This window comes from Vulpes vulpes, chromosome 16 (genome assembly GCF_048418805.1).
Source record: "Vulpes vulpes isolate BD-2025 chromosome 16, VulVul3, whole genome shotgun sequence".
In the NCBI taxonomy this organism is placed as follows: Eukaryota; Metazoa; Chordata; class Mammalia; order Carnivora; family Canidae; genus Vulpes; species Vulpes vulpes.
Window position 1 is genome coordinate 71,928,452 of NC_132795.1, and position 17,164 is coordinate 71,945,615.

The 17,164-nt window shown below is 37.4% G+C and overlaps 1 protein-coding gene across 1 annotated transcript; it reads left to right on the forward strand.

The window, feature by feature from the left end:
- The first annotated feature begins 455 nt into the window (after nt 1-455).
- Nucleotides 456-14,406, forward strand: LYG2 (lysozyme g2). Its single transcript, XM_025992465.2, has 7 exons — nt 456-1,411; nt 1,544-1,649; nt 2,315-2,382; nt 7,892-8,032; nt 8,811-9,007; nt 9,792-9,930; nt 11,313-14,406. Exons 3-7 carry the CDS (start codon nt 2,340-2,342, stop codon nt 11,429-11,431), a joined length of 639 nt encoding a protein of 212 aa, XP_025848250.1. The 5' UTR covers nt 456-1,411; nt 1,544-1,649; nt 2,315-2,339; the 3' UTR covers nt 11,432-14,406.
- Nucleotides 14,407-17,164: the final 2,758 nt, after the last annotated feature.

Genomic DNA, 17,164 nt, shown 5'->3' on the forward strand with positions numbered 1-17,164 from the left:
TCATACCTAGAAGGACTTAAAGCTCCACAATAGGAAAACAGAGAGAGGAATAAAATAGGCTTCACATTTAACTGTACTTTCAATGTATTGTTTTTACTTTTGTTTTCTGGGGGCATCTAGAGACAGCTTCAGCCTCTACCTAGAATCTTTTACCTAACTTTTAATTCTTCCTCCACTTGTTCTTCTTCCTTTCTTCTTTCTTCCACCTTACCCTGCATTGGTGATAGCCCATATGTCCATAAGGGCCATGCTAGAGAAGCTGGACCCATGCAAAACCCCTTATTAAAGAGTAGCCCTGACTGCAAGCATTGATGGTGCTAGTAAAGCTGGTGCCTGCCATGAATCATTTTCATGATAGCCAAGGCAGGAATCATCATTGGTTCAGAATATCCCCGCCCTTCTTCCCTGGAATGGGAGGCTGGAAGCCACTTAAATGGAAGTCTCTTCTACAAACAGGAAGGCAGGGCAGAAGTGAATGCAATGAGGTAGTGCAGAGATCAGCTCTGTGAGGGCATGATCTCCTAAAAGTTGTAGTTTATTCATTGCCAGGGAGCCTGACAAGTTGTTTGACTTGGGGTATTAGCCTTCCCCATCTCCTGTTCAGTCTCCCTCACACCTGTGTTCACCTGGTGGCTTTATGGAAGGATTGTATACAGTCTTAGAAACTTCTCACACTTGGGGAAGATACCTGTGTCAGACTTGCTCCTCTTTGGAAATTGAGCTTTGCCCATTTCAAGAATGTCCCTAACACTTCCTATTCCCGGGGCTGCACAAGTGCTTTATCTCTTCCTTTGGACATAAGTGTGAAGAAAGATACTCTATCCTCAAAAAAATTTTCATTCCTGGCCAAATCTTTTTTTTTTTTTTCCTATTTCCTCATATAGTTTGGAAAATGAACACCCAGGTTGCTACTCTGGTTTTGTACTGATCTCAGAGCAGGTAGCTATTCTTGGCTCTTTTGGTCAGAGAATTGGAGCAAGGAGCCATGTGACATATTGGTATGCAGATCACGTGACAATGGAATGAGGAACAAAGAGCAGGAGGCTCAACCTTCAGGCAAATGACCAATCCAGGAATGAGACCTGCTAGTATCTCTTGTTTATTTATCTTTTTAATGCTAATTATCTGTTTCTTGTTCTCAGATTTAGAAGCTGTTGACCTAGGTCAATTTTAGATACCCAGAAACTATCCACCAAATATATGCCTCCAATATAACTTGGGGGTTCATTAGATTAATTAATTAATAGTGGTTAATAAATGCTTTGAAATCTTTTTATTAAAAGGGCCACCTAAGTCCAAAGTATTATTATAATCAGGTCTAAGGAGGTCAGTGATTTAAAGAGAGGGTTTTAAACCATATATAAAGCTCCCCCAACTATCAGTGGTACAGGATGAAGGTAAGAAGAGACAGGTGAGTCTACATGCTGGCGTTTAGGACCTCCTCCACAGTGGCAGAGTCACAATGAAGTCTACTTGGATTGAAGCCAGGTAATCATATATCTATCAACTAAAGGATTCTAAAATTGTTTAACCTGTCTTTTAGGACAAGGGCCACTGCTTTGTTAAATCCTGGCATACAGGGTAGTGCTGAGGACGGGGGACCTTCCCAAACCAAGAGGAGAGACTTTCTCTGCAAGGTCACAAACCAGGTTAGTGCCTGTCTTCTTGTATCTTGTAGAATACTTAAGCTGTCTTTTGAATGAAACCAAAAATAGAGTTGATGGAGGAAGGTAGGGAGCATAGCAAACCTATTCTGAGTCATGATCTCTAATGCTCCTCTCAGTGGCTTCTTTTGGTTTTCTAAGGAGACTATAATAGAAGAATGGGAACAAAATTATAATATGAGCAAACTTGGAGACGAAATGGGAGTGTTTTGGCGTAACATATTTAAGATATTTGTAGGATCATGTCAAAATGAAATTGGATTAAAATGAGTTGGGGGGATACCTGAGTGGCTCAGAGGTTGAACGCCTGCCTTTGGCTCAGATCGTGATCCTGCATTCCCGGGTTCAAATCCCACATCGGGCTCCTTGCATGGAGCCTGCTTCTTCCTCTGCCTATGTCTCTGTCTCTCTCTCTGTGTCTCTCATGAATAAATAAATAAAATCTTTTTAAAAAATGAGTTGGGAAGTTATACTCATGAAGGGGAGTGATCCAATGACCCATAATACTAAGCCTATGAGAATAATATCTTGGAAGTGGCAAAAAAGTATTATACTGGAAATGATTCTAAACTTGCTTTTAATTAAAACAAATTTCCTTAAGGAAACTTTCAAGTTTTAAAGTTAACCAGTTTCTCTTTCAATCATAATAGGTGTTGTAGGATAAGATTCACCACCATGTTATCCTCTATCCTGCTTTGGGGACTTATTGCCCTCATTGGTAAGTCATTGATTGACATGTAGCATTGTTTGCAGGGTGTCCACAAAAACATTTAGCATAGTTGTGAATCAAAAAAAGCAATGATCACATGTAATGGAGGGGTGGGCTCTTCTTTTAATCAGCTTGGCTGTCAATTAACTGCTTACAACTCTTAATTAAGTGTATTCTGCTTGCCAAGCATGTGAAGTCACTATCAGTGGGAATTCATGGAACAGTACCTTGGGAGGCAAGACATATAAAGATAAAATTATCAATACCAGGTAGTAAATAAGAGTTAAAGGAGTATAGTCAGAAAAAGGACACTAGTCTAGGAGAGGTTTAGAATAGAGTTCACATCTAGTCAGGATGTTGAGACCAGAAAGGTTTTCTTGGAGGATGTGATACTTGAAGAATGTTTGTGTTTTGATAAGAGAAGAAAAGAGTCTATGCCGGATGAGTTGAATGCCTTTAGTATATATAGCAAGGCAGAAATGCATGGAAAGTATTGAGGGTACAGTAAACAGATCAGTGTGACCAGAACAGAAGTGAGGATTTGTGAGGGGACGCCTAGAAAGGTAGGCTGGTGAGATGGTGAGGGACTTTGAATAAGAAAAGATAGAAAATTTGGCTTAGGAAAAATGTAAAGCCCTTGTAAACCATGTTCGAGTTGTCTTTAAGAATAGAGTGAAGTGGGATGCCAGGGTGGCTCAGTGGTTGAACCTTGGTTCAGGGTGTGATTCCGCAGTCTCAGGATGGAGTCCCACATTGCTCTCTGCATGGAGTCTGCTTCTTCCTCTGCCTCTCTCTCATAAATAAATAAATAAATAAAATCTTTAAAAAAAAAAAAAAAAAGAATAGAGTGAAGATTGAGAATTGAGAAAAAAAAGTGTTTCTAAAATGTTTAATTCTAAATGTGAAAAGCGAAGCTACAGAAAAGTGATAATTTCCAATTATTTATATGGTCAAAGGTAGGGGAACATAGTTTTAAATTTTTATTCCTTCTTTAATGTCCAGGTTTAATGTCCAGGAGCAGAGTTCTATAGCCAGTAGACTAATTATGAGCTACTCTACTAGCTATGTTTGACTGAAAGGTGACTATAATTAAGAAGGACCTATATGTTTATGATGTCAAACACAAGTAGTGTTAAGTTTTGGTCATATTCTAATCCTCTTAAAGCAATTTTAGGGATGCATGAGCTTGCTGGGAATCCTGGTTAAAGTGCAGATTCTTTGACCTTAGACCTAAAGACTCAATAGAGTCATACTAGGTTCAATAGACCTAGTATGAGAAGCCCAGAAATAAGCATTTTTTAAAAAAATATTTTATTTCATTATTTATTCATGAGAGACAGAGAGAAAGAGAGAGAGAGAGAGAAAGGCAGAGACACAGGTAGAGGGAGAAGCAGGCTCCATGCTGGGAGCCCGATGTGGGACTCGATCCCAGGACTCCAGGATCAGGCCCTGGGCTGAAGGAGACGCTAAACCGCTGAGCCACCCGGACTGCCCAGAAATATGCATTTTTAATAGGCATCCAGATCGCTTTGATACCTGTGGTCTGTGGGCCACACATCAAGCATAGCAAAGGCTGGCTCTCCAGTCCGAAGAAATTGAAATTTTTGACATATGGACACTTGATCCAGATAATTTAGATAATTCCTTTACTTTTCATTTATTCACTCATTCATCCATTCACCCATCCATTCATGTATCCGTTCACAAATATTTACTGACTGTCCACTTTTGTGCCAGGAATTGTTCTAGGTGCTGAGGAGGATATAGCAGAGGGAAAAAAATGTTCTATGAGAGGAATAGACAGAAAAAAGGAGAGGAAGAAATAAAATAAGGAAAGAAGGAAGACATGTTAGGTGGTGATAACTGATATAAATAAAATAATGTAAGGTAATGGATGATAAGGAATGAGGCATGACTGTGTTGCCTTTTTAATATAAGTAGGAAAAAAAGACTCTTTACTAAGGTAATTTTTAAAAATTTGTTGTAGAATGTTCCAAACACATAAAATGGGGGAGGGAATAATGTAAGTAACTCCCATGTACCCTTCATCAAGCATCTATATGGTTTTCAACACTTTACTATTCTTATTTTATCTATCCCTCATCTTTGCATTTTTTGGGTAGAGGGGGAGGCTAAAATATTGTAAAGCAACCCAAAACATCAAACCATTTTACCTGTAAATGTCTTAGTATGCATTTAAAATGTATAAGGACCAGCTCTGGCAAAATGTTCCTAGCTCACCTTAAACATTTCCTGCCCCAGACCAGGAATGAGCCCTTTTTCTGAGAAGCACTGGTTCCTCTGAGTGGAAAATAGTGTTTGGAGATCACAAGATGAGTAACCAGGGGTTCTCCATCGCTATTAGGCCATTATTCCTTCCAGTTCTTTTCAGTGGAGAGAACTTAGAAAGTATTTTTTTTAAGAGAAAAATAATTATGCATTCATACTGATATTTCATATTAGTATTTATGAATACAAAGTATTTATTAAAAATCCTGGTTCCCGGGATCCCTGGGTGGCCCAGCGGTTTGGCACCTGCCTTTGGCCTAGAGCGCGATCCTGGAGACCCTGGATCAAATCCCACGTTAGGCTCCCTGCATGGAGCCTGCTTCTCCCTCTGCCTGTGTCTCTGCCTCTCTCTCTCTCTGTGACTATCATTAAAAAAAAAAAAAAAAAAATCCTGGTTCCTAAAAACATTAACATGATTACTTATTTATATATAATAGTTTCAAAATAACTATGGCAGTATTACCAAACAACAACAATCCTGTGCATATAGATTAAGATTTTCTTATGATTCTTTATGTTCATAGGCTGTATTTCACTAGTTGTATTTACATACATTGACCTGTTTTTAAGTCACTAGAAATAATTCTTTTCTATGTGTTAATTAAATTTTTAATTTGACATAAAGTTAGATTTATTTGTCTTTCACTTTTAAGGATTTTTTTTTCTATTTGATTTATTTATTTTTAATTGTAGAAACATTTACATGGCTCCAAAATAAAAACTATAAAAAAGGTACATTTAGAGAAGTCTAGCCTCTATCCCTGTCCCTTTTACCTCTCCTTACCTTCCCTGATAACTAACAATTTTTATTAGCTTTTGGTTCATCCTTGTATTGTTTTTTATGATTATATAAGGAAATCACACACACACACAAACACAAAATCATATTTTCTCCCTTTTTCAAACAAAGAATACAATTCTATAAATACTATTCTTTACCTGGAGGTAATGTTATAGAATCATATAGAGTTCTTCCTCTTTCCTTTTTTATAGCTACATAGTAATCTGTTGTGTGGAAATGGCTTAGCTTATTCAATCTCTATATGAATGACACTTGCATTGTTCCCAGATCTTTGCTGTTAAACAACAGCCTATTACAAAATTTCCTTCCACAGCAATGTATAAAACTGCTTATTCCCTCACAGCCTCATCATCAGAATACATTGTCAAGCTTTTGGATTCTTGCCAATTAAATATGTAAAAAATAGTGTCTCAGTGATGTTTTAGTATGGCATTCTCTTTTGAGTGTGTTTGAGCACTTTTTTAATACATTTAAGTATTCTTTTCTTTGTTTATAAACTATTTATTCATATCTTTTGCTGATAAGGTGGTATTTGAACAGTCCTGAAGGCAGTGAAGCAGCAAATCATGTAGATACCTGGAGAAGAGGCATTCTAGGCAAAAGGATCTATATATATAAAGGTCTTTTTTTTTTTTTTTAATATAAAGGTCTTGAGGCAGGAACCTGCCTGGCATGTTGGAGGATAAGCGAGGAGAAGAATGTGACTATAGAAGAGGGAAGGAAGGGAAAGAGAAGTCAGAAAGTGAGCAAAGGCCAGATCAGGTAGGGCTTGAAGGTCACAATCAAATGATTGGAAAGGCACTGGAAGATTAAGAGAAAAGACTGATATGATCCCATGCATGTTTCCACAAACCACTCTGGCTGCTGGGGAATAGACTGCAAGGGCAGAGAAGGGAGGTCAGTTAGGAGGCTCTTAAAATAATCTAGATGAGCACTAGTGGTGGTTTGGACCTGGTGGTGAAGAGTGGTCAGATATGGTATATGTTGTTGGTCTGCACCCTCAGTCACTGCTTCTACACCTCTATCTCACATATGATCTGTGTCATGAAAATTCATCCATTCATTCACTTGTGTTTATTTCCTACACATATTGTAGGCACAAAATTCTATACTGAGGGCCATGGAGAGTGCCAATACCATGCCCTTTGCATCACATGAAAATGCACCACTGCTTAGAGAAGCTTAATGGCTTTACTGGTTTCTACTGGTTTTTATTATCTAAATAGGCTTTCTATGTATTCTGAGTTTACTTGATAGTTTCACTGTCTGACTTTTTGGTACATTTATAATACCTTTTTTTTTTTGTGGCCTGTTTGTAGTTGGGAGAGAGTACATTATGCCTGTATTTTATTTGTTTTGATGAGTATTTGCTTTTTAAAAAGTTAATATTTAGAGCTGCTTTGTTTTCCTTTTAAAATAAATATTTATAAGGAATAGTTCCATTGGTAGTGTGCCTAATTCTAAGAGTCTCTTTATATTATCAAGTTAATCAGAACTAGATCTATAGTGAATGGGTAAAATCCATGTCTCTATTAAAAAACTCCATTTACAACACTAGTGAAACAACAAATATAATTTCTTAGAACAAGTATTCGTAGTCTTAAAATATAAGCCAACAGTCCTAGGAACTATTAAAACAAACTTTTCAACTTAGAGAAAAGCTCTTTATCTCCTTTAGTAAATAGACTTGGACAGGAAGTCACTTCATAATGACAAAATAAAAAAGTATAGGAATAGGATATAACTTAAGTTTCTATGGAAAGTTTAATTTTATTTCCAATTTTACTAATTATACTTAGAAATGCCACAGGAACATGATAGAAAATGAATATTTTAAGTTAATGGTACCCTTCCTTTTTATCTTAAGTGGTATTGGTACCCTTCTTTCTTGTTTTCTTAAACAAAGGTAATTGTTAATCCAGATATTTACATCCCCAGAAGTATTTGTGTCAGAAGTATCTGAAAATTTCTCTCAAAGTTCCTGCTTAAAACTCTAGTGGCAATTTTAATTCTTTTTTTTTTTTTTTTGGCAATTTTAATTCTGATCAAGATTGTAGCAAATATTTTTGAGACCTATAAAAACTGATTTTCATAATACTTTGTACATGTTTAGAATTAAGTACTTCATTAAAATTTGGTAGGGTGGCAGGGAGCACCTGGCTGGCGCAGTTAGTAGAACATGTGATTTTTTATCTCTAGGTTGTGAGTTTAAGCCTCACGTTGGGTATGGACAAAAATTTTTTTAAGGTTAGAGTAAAGTGGAAAGGGGGAATCTTCTGTTTTGTCTGATGAGCCATTCTAGGGGTCTTGGGGAGAGAATTGGGAAAAAGTAAGTCTATGGCTTCCTCTTTGGTTTAGTATGCTCATTATAGTAACTTGAGCAATATTTCTCACAGGTTTCATGAGAATTATCATTCTGTCCCCCAGGCACTTCTAGGGGCTCATACCCTTTCACTCACTCAATGAAGCCCCACCTGCATCCCCGCCTATACCATGGCTGCTATGGTGACATCATGACCATGGAGACCTCTGGTGCTGCCTGTGATATAACCAGGTTGATGAACTGTGGTAAGTGGGAAGCAAGGTAAACATTTGGCTTTCCCCCTTTGGCATTTTCATATTCTTTTTTAGGAAGTAGCTTAATTTTGAAAAAGCATAATCAATGTTATAGCAATAAGATCAAAATTAAAAATTAGAAGAAAGCAGAATCCCAACCAACCTAATAAACTGCTTCTTTTCATTTTCCCCCTATTCCTTCCAAACCTTATCCACATGTTTTTTTCTACATAATGCAATGATTGCTTACATAAAATATTAAATTCTATCTTTGTTTTTTTTGTTATGTGTTTACTTTATATTACAGCATGAGCATTTTAAGCAAGGCTCTTGCTCTTTGTACATCCTCTCTTTTGTAATCCTGTTCCAAAGCCTTCTTCATGTTATCCCAGTATTAGAACACCAGTGCTGGATGTAACTACAAAGTCAATCTAATCCTGCCTCCCCAATTTGTAGATCTGAAAACTGAGGCTCAGCAAGAAGAGACTTCTCATGGGCCTAGAGCTAGGTAGTGGCAGAACCAGACTCAAATTTAGGTTGGCTGACTTCTAGTCCAAGAGTCTTCCCATTGCACCAATGTGGCAGGTAACAGAAGACCAAGAAAGACAGCAGAAGTGGTATCTGCCTGGGCTTGTGGACATTTCAGGGTTTATGCAATTAGAGATTTAAAACAAAAGTCCTAGAATAGTTATTCCTGGGCTGCAGGTTGTGGTCAGGGGCTGTGATTAACTTATTAAACTTGGAAAAGGGTTCTCTTTTGAAGTAAACAGTTTATTTTCTATTGACATAGGGATCCGTGGTTCTGAAATGTTTGCTGAGATGGATTTGAGAGCCTTAAAGACTTACCAGATTCTGATCAAAGAAGTTGGGCTGAGGCATTGTGTAGACCCTGCACTCATTGCTGCCATCATCTCCAGAGAAAGCCATGGTGGAGCCGTCCTGAAAGATGGTTGGGACCACAGGGGACTTAAATTTGGCTTGATGCAGGTACTTGGCAAGATGCTTTCAGTTTTCCTCACTGTATCTTTCTTTATGGAAGCTCGATCCAAACTGGATGGCCATTTGCAGTACTTCTAGGCTTCAACACACCTTGGTATTTCAGCATAATTTGGACTTAGGTATTTCTGTAACACACCTTTGGTATTTCATTCCAGATTTATCAGTTTTGGGGTATCTTTAGAAAAAGGATTTTATGAGTTTTATAACTACAATTTGTAATTAATAATGGGCAATGCACTTCACTTGAGAAAATCTTATAAAGGGCACTATTAGAGGTACCCATTTGGGATTCATAAAGTAGTGAATTTTATCCATGTAGTTCAAAACACTAGGATTAAGCTCTACTTGACCTAAATTGTTCTTTGGGCAAATTGGAGGAAGGGGACCCAAATTATCTGAATGTTTGTATCCAATCTTTATTTTAAATTCTCTATAGAAATCCAAGCTTCAAACTGTCCCAGTTAGAAACAATTTTTTTTTACTGTAAATGTCTAGACATTGAGTACTAATTATTTATTTTGAAACAACTTTTTCATATGTTTATTAATATTTGAGATCTTAACTAAAACTATGCCACATCCACATCTCTCAAATCATACTTTATTTCTCTGACTCTCTTTTCTGTGAGAGAAGGTAGAATGGATTCTGTGGGGATAAAGTAAGTGGGCTGATGGCAGCAGCTGTGTCCTTGAACACAAGGAAGAGATACTGGGAATAGCTGAAAAATGTGTTGCTTCATCCAGATGCTGACATGATTATCTGATTTTTCTAGCTTGATAAAAAAATTCATCACCCTGTTGGTACCTGGGATAGCAAAGAACACCTTCTGCAGGCTGTTGGGATTCTCACAGACAAAATTAAGGCAATCCAGAAAAAATTCCCCACGTGGAATGTGGCTCAACACCTCAAAGGTAGGCCATATTTGTGGAGCTTGTTTAAAAGAGCAGTGAGTGAGACCTCTGAAGGCCATATGTGCCCTGGACCTCTCTGGGAGCATTCTCTTGGAGTCAGCAGTGGGCCTGGGAGGATCTGCCAGAAGGTTTCACTAGTGCTCTCTGAACCACTGAGTTACTTTGAGTAGTCTTTCTTCCCAACTTCCTTTTCCTCTTCTGCCATATGTTGGTGTTCATATTACATGTCTTATTGGTAACTGAGCCATTGAGTGATGCCATAAGGATTAATGCAATAGTTTAAAAGAATATGTTTGCCTTCTTCTGATAGGCTTTTTCTTAATGCAAGAAACTTAACCATTTTCTTTGTTTGAACAAATGTTTACTCTGAGCATTCTCAGTGACATTAGGGCTTAGATACTATATTTAAGTGGAGATCTCTGCTTAGCTGATCCCAGATCTCCTTAAGTTCAGCATCTTCTAGGCTGAATTAAATAACTAGCCTCCCACCAAAAATTTGCTCTTTCTTCTGTTTTTCTGTCTCTCCTCTTTTTTTCTGTCTTCATGAAAGGCCCCATAATATGTCTAGTCATTCCAGCCAGAACATCAGATTGTTTTCTTAGGTTCTCTGGTCCCTTCTGTTTTCACATCCAACCACATCAAGTCCTATTGAGTCTACCTTTTATAGACCTATGGTGTGCATATACCTTTCTCCTCCCATTTTAATGTCCTTATTTTAGAATAAACAATTTCTGTTTTCTATTTCAGGGTCCCTGAAGTCAGGGATCAGGACTGGGGTCTTTTTCTCTACATATCAGAGCAGAGCACAGTTATGTTAAACACATAAATAACTCCTGAAGATTAAAATTCTTGGGTAAAATACCATACACACACATGCATACACACACATATCCCTACAAAGAAATAATTATGTCTTGGGTATCACTGTGCATCCAGCATTCAGTATGGCACCCATCCTGGCACATAGCAGGTGTGTAAAAACATTTATTGAATGACTGAATGAGGGAGTGAATAAATAAGTAAACTTTTAAAAAAATGAATAAGTTAGTGACTGGGAGAATGCTATAAATATTGCCAGACTGAAGATTTGCTGGGGATCAAGTTTTGGACTATGTAGTCCTGGGCTACATAAGAAGCAAATATGGCTTTTGCAACAACAAAAAAAACCAAAGTTTTTTAAAGGACGAGAGAAGGAAAGCAATCTGGAATTTTTCCAGAGATTCTTAGGGTAATTGTTCCTTTCAGGAGGGGAGGAAGGGGGAAAGAGAATCTGGGACTGCCTGCTTTGGAACATTTGCCTAGAGGGCTTACATCCTGGGAATGCTCATATCTTATTTCTGCTGAAAGTTAATATTTCAATCTGAACCTCTGTTTCGTTTCAGGTGGTCTCTCGGCCTATAAGTCAGGAATCGATGCCATTGTCACCCCAGTGGATATAGACAATGACTTGGTCAATGATCTTCTCGCTCGAGCTAAATTCTATAAAAGACATGGCTTCTAGGCAAAGCTCTGTGGGTGGGCTGGGTTGGCAGGTGTTCAGATGGCCCCTCATAGAGAGTTTGATATGGATGTGTTGTACTCAACACAAAGAAATGGTTGCAATTATGACAGAAAATTCATTTCTCAGTTTTCTTAATGCAAATAAGCATTACAAAAGAAAAAGAAAAGGAAACCCACCCAGTTCATAATATAATTCCCATGAAATATGGGAACACAAAGAAATGGTTGCAATTATGACAGAAAATTCATTTCTCAGTTTTCTTAATGCAAATAAGCATTACAAAAGAAAAAGAAAAGGAAACCCACCCAGTTCATAATATAATTCCCATGAAATGTTCACAGACATATATGCATAATTATTTCATAGTAAACTTGATTATCATGGTAAGTGACATCTACATATTTCAGTGAGGCCTTATTTTATTCCATGATTTCAAAGCCCACTGACCCTCTGTTTTACCAGAATTGTTAACAAGAGAGCCTGATCTGAACCTTTCTCCCTTTCCAAGTATCTGTCCAAGCCACTAAGGCTTTGATTGTGAGATATGCTTAACTCAAAAGCCAGTCAACCTGTGGGACAATGGAGAAGCTAGAGATGGAATTCTAGTTTCACAAGTAACTGAGAGCTGACTGTGGTGAAGCTGATCTTCTAAAAGTGATGTATACTATGTCCCTGGCTCACACCAACCTTCTGTGTATTCTTCCTTTTGTTTGCTGAAGATCCAGGGACTGGCTTCTACTTTCAGTAATTCCTGCCACATATATGTTCAAAGAGTCCACTCTCCACAAAACATGGCAGAAGATAAGCATATAGGACCTGAATGAGTTATGGTTCTTCAGTTGCGAGCAAAAGTAACCAATTCTGGAAAAATTTAAGGAACAAAAGCAATTATGAGAAGAAGGCTGTCAAAAGGCTCATAGAAACAACAAGGTCAAGGACATAAAGAGAAACCAGGCAGCTCTGTGCAGCAGGAACCAGTTGACCATTCTTGATAGCATCCCCACTGCATGAATGAATTAGCACTCTCCTTGCATAAATGTACTCCAGATATTTTTTATCCATCCTTTTATCATTCTGCTTCACTTTCATAGTTCCATAAGAGATATTCTGATGAGCTTATCTTGGGTTATATACATTCTTACTCCTTGGCTACTTTGCTCTTTGGTCTGGTTCAGACAACCCATAATGGAAAAGAGATCCCTAGAATGAAAAAACATGGTACAGTTTGTAGCTTTACTGTCATCCTCAGGAGAGAACACAAATAATAATGTCAGAGTATAAAGCCCTCAAAGTCCCTACTGACATGGCTCCTGCTGGGCCTTTAGCTTTTGAGGGGAATATTTGATAAAAGTTTCTACCCATTACTTCTCTTTATGAGAAGGAATCAAAATTAAACACATCTGTCTCTGAGTGCCCCTGGAGAAAGCCAGGTAAACCCTTCTCAGCCCAACAACCCCTTACCCTAGCCTGAAGATTTGACCCAGGCAAAGATTTGACCCTGTGTGGAGCCAATGGTCAGCTATGATGGCAGCCCAGCAGCATACAGTCCAGCATCCTTTATAATTGGTTGAAAACCATACTGTACCAGTTGTTAAATATTTTGATTATCATCCCTGTATGTGGGCAATCCAGAATGTTCTTTAGATGTTTACTTAAGAATGATTTCTTCCGGGCCTTCCCCCAAAAGCATGTACTCCACTTAATTGCCAGCCCCTTCAATGTCACTACATGAAGCAATAAAGTATGTCAGTTAAGATAATTTTCAAGTAATTTGAAAAACAACAAATAGTTTGCTGACTTAGATTCTGAATTGATTCCCCCAGTAGTCTCCTTATGACTGGGATACCAAAGGTGATGTTCTATAGGAAAGTCCATACTTAAGGTGTCTTAGTTTGGTTCCCATAGAAACAGACCCTGAGACAAGGAGTTATTTGAGAGGTACAAGGAACACTGGTATGAACTGGCTTGGTGATACCAGGAAAGGAAGAAAGCCAGCAAAATGTGTGTCATTAAACCAGCTAACATGATGGGCACTGGAGCTCACCCCCGCCCCCCAAGCAAACATTAAGGAATGGTACAAAATGCACAGGTCAGAATTATCTACACATGGGATAAGGAGCTGGGGCATTTATACATCTACTTTAAGAGCCATTAATTGAGGGATCTTCCTGTTGGGGGCTGGGGAGGGCCTATTACTTCTGTGCTCCTCTGCTCTGCCATGCAAATAGGCAGCACACTTTTCTGCAGTTCCAAGGAAAGGAGATTGTAGGCACAGATGCAGATACTGGCAGCTGGAAATCACTTGAGAATCCTGGAATGTCTAGGGATATGGGAAGGGCACTGACAGCATCACTTCACAAAGGTTAGATATACCTGGAGGTTGAGGAAATCTCTCCAATACTGTTTGCTTTCCTCCATGACCCAACAACACAGTAAGAATATGGAAATAAATACAAGCCTCATTATGCCTCATGATTTCCATGCCAAGTTCTTCCATAATCTATTAGAATTACTAATTAGAAATGATAGAACTGTCTCACTCTATTTTTCCAGTTGATATTGAGAACAATGTTAAAGATGTTAGACTCAAATGTGACTCCATTATTCTTTCAATAATCTTCAATTTTCTTTTTCTTTCTTTCTTTCTTTCTTTTTCTTTCTTTCTTTCTTTTTCTTTCTTTCTTTCTTTCTTTCTTTCTTTCTTTCTTTCTCTCTCTCTCTTTCTTCTTTCTTTCTTTCTTTCTTTCTTTCTTTCTTTCTTTCTTTCTTTCTTTCTTTCTTTCTTTCTTTCTTTCTCTTTCTTTTTTTTCTTTGCCTGTGTCCTCTTCAGGGATAATGAATGGCTCCATGTTTACACCCTAGTGTGTACAATGTCACCTCTTTTTGTTGTCTAAAAACTAAGCTCTCTTTGGAAAATGAAGAAAGTTTGTCTTATAAACAGTTTTGAAAGCAACAACAATAAAAAAATCTAAAACTATTTCCCCAGCTGGACTTGTTCATAGCTACATTCTCATCCTTTCTCTTTCTTGGCAATCAATACCTCACAGGACTTTCAGCATCAGTGCTGAGAACATTGTTAGAGGTCACAGATATGGAAGCACTTCATTCCCTTACTTCCTCTGCATAATGCTAAAGAACTACAATGAGAAGACCAATCTTGGGTATTGTAGAGACTAAAGGAAAATGTACTTGAGAAATTACTAAGCAATCATTGGTGGTGGTGTGGTGGCAGGATCTCCAGAGTGAGAGACTGCAAATCTGGGGGCTCACAAGGACACAGGATTCCTGGGAGAGTGAGAGCTCTGAAAGCTAAAAGACTCTAAAGGTAAAGTGACTGAAATACACCTCCTTGCCTGCCCCATTGGGTGCAGCCTTTGAAGCAGCCCTTAGTTTGTCTTCCTGGTGAATACAAAAGGGAGTGGAGTTACCTCTTAGCTTCTTTTTAGTTGCCATCTCAATATTTATTTGCATTGAATTTAAAATACACTGTTTATTTTTTTAAAGATTTATTTATTTTAGAGAGAGCGAGCATAGACACAAGTGGGAGGGGCAGAAGGAGAGGGAGAGAATCTCAAGCAGACTCCACGCTGGGCATAGTGCCCAACACTTGAGCTCAATCTCACAAACCTGAGATCATGACCTGAGCTAAAACCAAGAGTCAAACACTAAACTGTATTATCCAGGTGCCCCTAAAATACCCTCTTTAAATAAGCTTTTTTAAATTGTGAAACAAAACACATACAGAAAAGTACACGTAGTAAGAGAACTGTTTAGCAAAATAAACTATTAACAATGTCAAAAAAGACTAGTCACAGAACAGGAAAAGACATTTCAACAAATAAGTACATATTGTGGTCTAATGCTTTGATCTATTCCCTTTCTTGGGGACCTAACGAGGTATTTTAATTAATTTTTATAAAGTTTTTAATGAAGTTTTATTAATATTTTATTCCAAGTATTATGAAGAAAAAAACCCCCTACAATTTATATTGCTAAGTTATGCATTTATTGTGCTGCATAATTTTTTCCTCGAATTTTTCTTCAATTTTTAAATTTTGGTAAAATACATAACACAAAATTCATCATTGTAACCATTTTTAAGTTTTTAAAAATTTAAATTTAAAAATTTAAATTTTGGTAAAATACATAACACAAAATTTATCATTGTAACCATTTTTAAGTGTACAGCTCAGTGGTATTAATAACATTCATAATGTTGTGCATTCGTTACCACCATCCAATTCCATAATTAATTTCATCTTATAAAATCTATACTCATTAAGTAATAACCCTATTCCTCCCTCCGACCTGCCCAGCCCCTGGCAACTACCATTCTGTTTTCTGTCTCTATAATTTTGACTAATCTAAGTACCTTCTGTAAATATTACCTTATTCTTAATGTTTCTCATGCCTCATTTAAGGAATATTTTCCTTTAAAAAATTTTTTTTTATTGGAGTTCAATTTGCCAACATATACCATAACACCCAGTGCTCATCCCGCCATGTACTCCCCTCAGTGCCCATCACCCAGTTACCCCAACCCCCCGCCCACCTCCCCTTCCACTACCCCTTGTTCATTTCCCAGAGTTAGGTGTCTCTCATGTTTTGTCACCCTCACTGATATATTCACTCATTTTATCTCCTTTCCCTTTATTCCCTTTCACTACTTTTTATATTCCCCAAATGAATGAGATAAGGAATATTTTCCATCATCAGATTATGAAGATATTCTCCTACATTACTTCCAAATGTCTTATTGTTTTGTATTTCACATGTGGGTTGATAAAACACTGGATTTTTGGTGTGGCGTGGTATAGAGATCCAATTAAATGTTTTTCTGTATGGATACCTAAAATTGTCTCAAAAACATTTATTGTAAAGATCATCTTTCCCTCACTGCCCTGCAGTGTCATCTCTATTTCTGATCTCTCTTCTGCTCATTGTTTACTTATTTCTACCAAACCAAACTATCTGATTTAGTATAGCTTTATTGTGAGTCTTCATTCCGGGGAAAGCAAATCCTACAACCTTGTTTTTCTCCTTGCATTTTTTATATAAACTTTCAATTAGTTTGTCAAGTTCCACAAAAAATAGCAGTTAGGATTTTTTTAATTAAAATACTTCAGCTTTCAGAGAACTTTTAGATTCACAACAAAATTGAGCAGAAAAAGTACCAAGAGTTCCCATATACTCCCTATCTCCACATATTCACAGCCTACCCCAGTATCGATATCCAATACCACAGTGGTATATTTGTTATAATCAATGAACCTACATTGACACATCATTTTCATCTGAAGCCCATAGTTTATATTAGGGTTCATTCTTGGTGTTGTACATTTTATGGGTTTTGACAAATGTATAATGACATATATCCATCATTAGAGTATCATACAAAATAGTTTCACTATCCTAAAAACCTTCTGAGCTCAGCCTACTCATCCCTTCCCTCTTCCCCCAGCCACTGATCATTTCACTTTTTCAATAGCTTTGCATTTTCCTGAATGTCACATACTTAGAATCATATAGTGTGTAGTCTTTTCAGATTGGCTTCTTTCACTTAGTAGTATGCATTTAAGTTTCCTCCATACCTTTTCAAGGCTTTATAACTCATTTCTTTTCAGCACTGAATAATACTGCATTATCTGAAAACACCACAATTCATTTTTCAATCAACTGCTGAAGACATCTTGGTGGCTTTCAATTTTTGGCAATTATGAATAGCGCTGTTAT

Excerpts from the sequence above, each read along its gene's own strand:
- LYG2 (XM_025992465.2), top strand. The coding sequence starts at position 2,340 with ATGTTATCCTCTATCCTGCTTTGGGGACTTATTGCCCTCATTG. Across the intron at positions 2,383-7,891 it reads GGGACTTATTGCCCTCATTG|GCACTTCTAGGGGCTCATAC; the intron begins GTAAGTCATTGA and ends TCTGTCCCCCAG. Across the intron at positions 9,931-11,312 it reads TGTGGCTCAACACCTCAAAG|GTGGTCTCTCGGCCTATAAG; the intron begins GTAGGCCATATT and ends GTTTCGTTTCAG.